This window comes from Condylura cristata, unplaced genomic scaffold, assembly GCF_000260355.1.
Source record: "Condylura cristata isolate star-nosed mole 26May11 unplaced genomic scaffold, ConCri1.0 scaffold00022, whole genome shotgun sequence".
Taxonomy (NCBI): Eukaryota; Metazoa; Chordata; class Mammalia; order Eulipotyphla; family Talpidae; genus Condylura; species Condylura cristata.
In genome coordinates, this window is record NW_004567123.1 from 36,531,295 (window position 1) to 36,533,041 (window position 1,747).

Genomic DNA, 1,747 nt, shown 5'->3' on the forward strand with positions numbered 1-1,747 from the left:
CCTCTGCCCCCCGTGGCCGCTGCTCCCGGCGGCTCAGCCGCTCAGGGCCAGCCCCGTGATCACAGGCCCGTGCTGCTGTGGCCGCCTGTTGTCGGATCAGACTCGCCAGGAGGTCGCATGTCCACTGGGCCTGCAGAGGCGCGTCACCTGGCCCTCGCCTGGCCCTCGCCTGGCCTGTGGACAAGCTCCATGCTGGGAAACCCCCTCCGTTGTGGGCATGGGCGCAGGAGCCCGCCCGGGGGCAGTGCCAGCCCAGCCCCAGAGGGGCCAGGACAAGGAGGGGTCAGGTGGGACCAGTGCCCAGGAGGTCAGGATTGACCCTTTGGGCGCGGGGGAAGGGTCAGCTCCCCTGCTGGTTCACCAGGGGGCCTTGGGGGCCACTGGCCTGGGGTCCATGACCACAGGCACGGCTGCTCCTCAGCCAGACCGCAGGCCTCCAGGGGCCCGGCTAGGCTGCTGGGCAGTCCTGGGTGTGGGGCAGGGAGGCTGCTTCTTTGGCCGGTGGGTTGAAGAGCATTTGGGGGTGACAGGGCCGCTCTAGAGAGGGCCGCTGTCCGCAGGGTCACAGCGTAGGGCTCCCCGTGCGTGGTGCAGAGCTCCCAGCCATGGGTCCTGACAAAGCCTGCCTGGCTGTGGGCAACCCCCTGCCCTCCCCCGGGCAGCCCAGCACTGACCAGACGTTGTGTCCTGCAGCCCTGGAGAAGAAGATGGCCGGCAGGCAAGGCCGGGAGGAGCTCATCAAGAAGGGGCTGCTGGAGATGATGGAGCAGGGTAAGCCCCGCCGCGGGCTGCTGGTGGGCTGGGCGCCGCGCTTGAGCCCAGGGGGCCGGAGGTGAGGGCTCCCGTCCACTCCCATCCACATGCGGCCCCGGCCCGCGGATCCCCGGGAGCCATCCTCCCGGAAGGTGCTCGCGGCCGGCGGCTGTGGGTCACCCATGGCGGGTCCTGCCTCCCGCCAGAGGGGTCCATGGCCAGGTTCCGGTCACCCGGGGTGCAGGAGGAAGGGGAGGGCCCGGAGGTGACCGGGATGCACAGAAAAGCCGGGCATGGCACCTGGGGTGCTCCCCACATGCCTGGCCTGGGTCTGGGGACACCGAAGCCGCACCCCAGCCACAGGGTGTCTCCTGGGAGCCTCATCTGTGGTGACCAGAGACTTAGACGTGTGCTGAATTCCAAAAATAAAGTGCCATTGACTAGCACAGAAGCTTCTAGAAGCAGTCGGCCCTTCCTGAATTGCTGGAAGCCTCCTGTGGCAGCAGCCGAGAGCTGAAACGCAGAGGCAGTGTCAGCAGCCACCCAGGGGCGGCGTAAGGAGGGTTGCCTGCTCCCCTGGGTCACGCCAGGGTGGGGGGCAGGAACCCCGGGGTCACGTCAGGGGGACCAGAGCCCTGAGGTCACACTGTGGGGGTCCAGGCCCCAGGGTCAAGCCTCAGCAGGCCGAGGGCCTTTTCCAGGATGACTCGGGCGTGCGTGGCCTGTTTTGGGGGTCCAGGCGGCCCCTCTGCTGGGCGAGCTGAGGCCGCTGTGGCACGTGTCCCGGGCAAACCTCTGTGGATCGTGAAATCAGAGCAACATGATGTTCACGTGCTGTGCACGGCGATTGCTTTGGGCTGTTTGCCCGCCTCAAGGGCGGGGGTGGGGCCGTCCGCCCTCTTGCTAAGTGATCCCAGCCCGGGACTAGGGGTGCCTGAGCTCCGCTCTTGCTGGGGGGCTGAAGAGGGGCCCGGGGCGCCCCTCCCCAGAGCCG

At 68.6% G+C, this 1,747-nt stretch overlaps 1 protein-coding gene across 1 annotated transcript in view; it reads left to right on the forward strand.

Moving 5' to 3' along the window:
* The window catches only part of PHACTR3 (phosphatase and actin regulator 3), a 49,781-nt gene that overhangs the window by 31,914 nt on the left and 16,120 nt on the right, over positions 1-1,747 (forward strand). Inside the window, exon 2 of the mRNA XM_012728149.1 lies at positions 694-771. Within this exon, the coding sequence (XP_012583603.1) occupies positions 694-771 (78 nt within the window). The remainder of the gene's footprint in view (positions 1-693; positions 772-1,747) is intronic.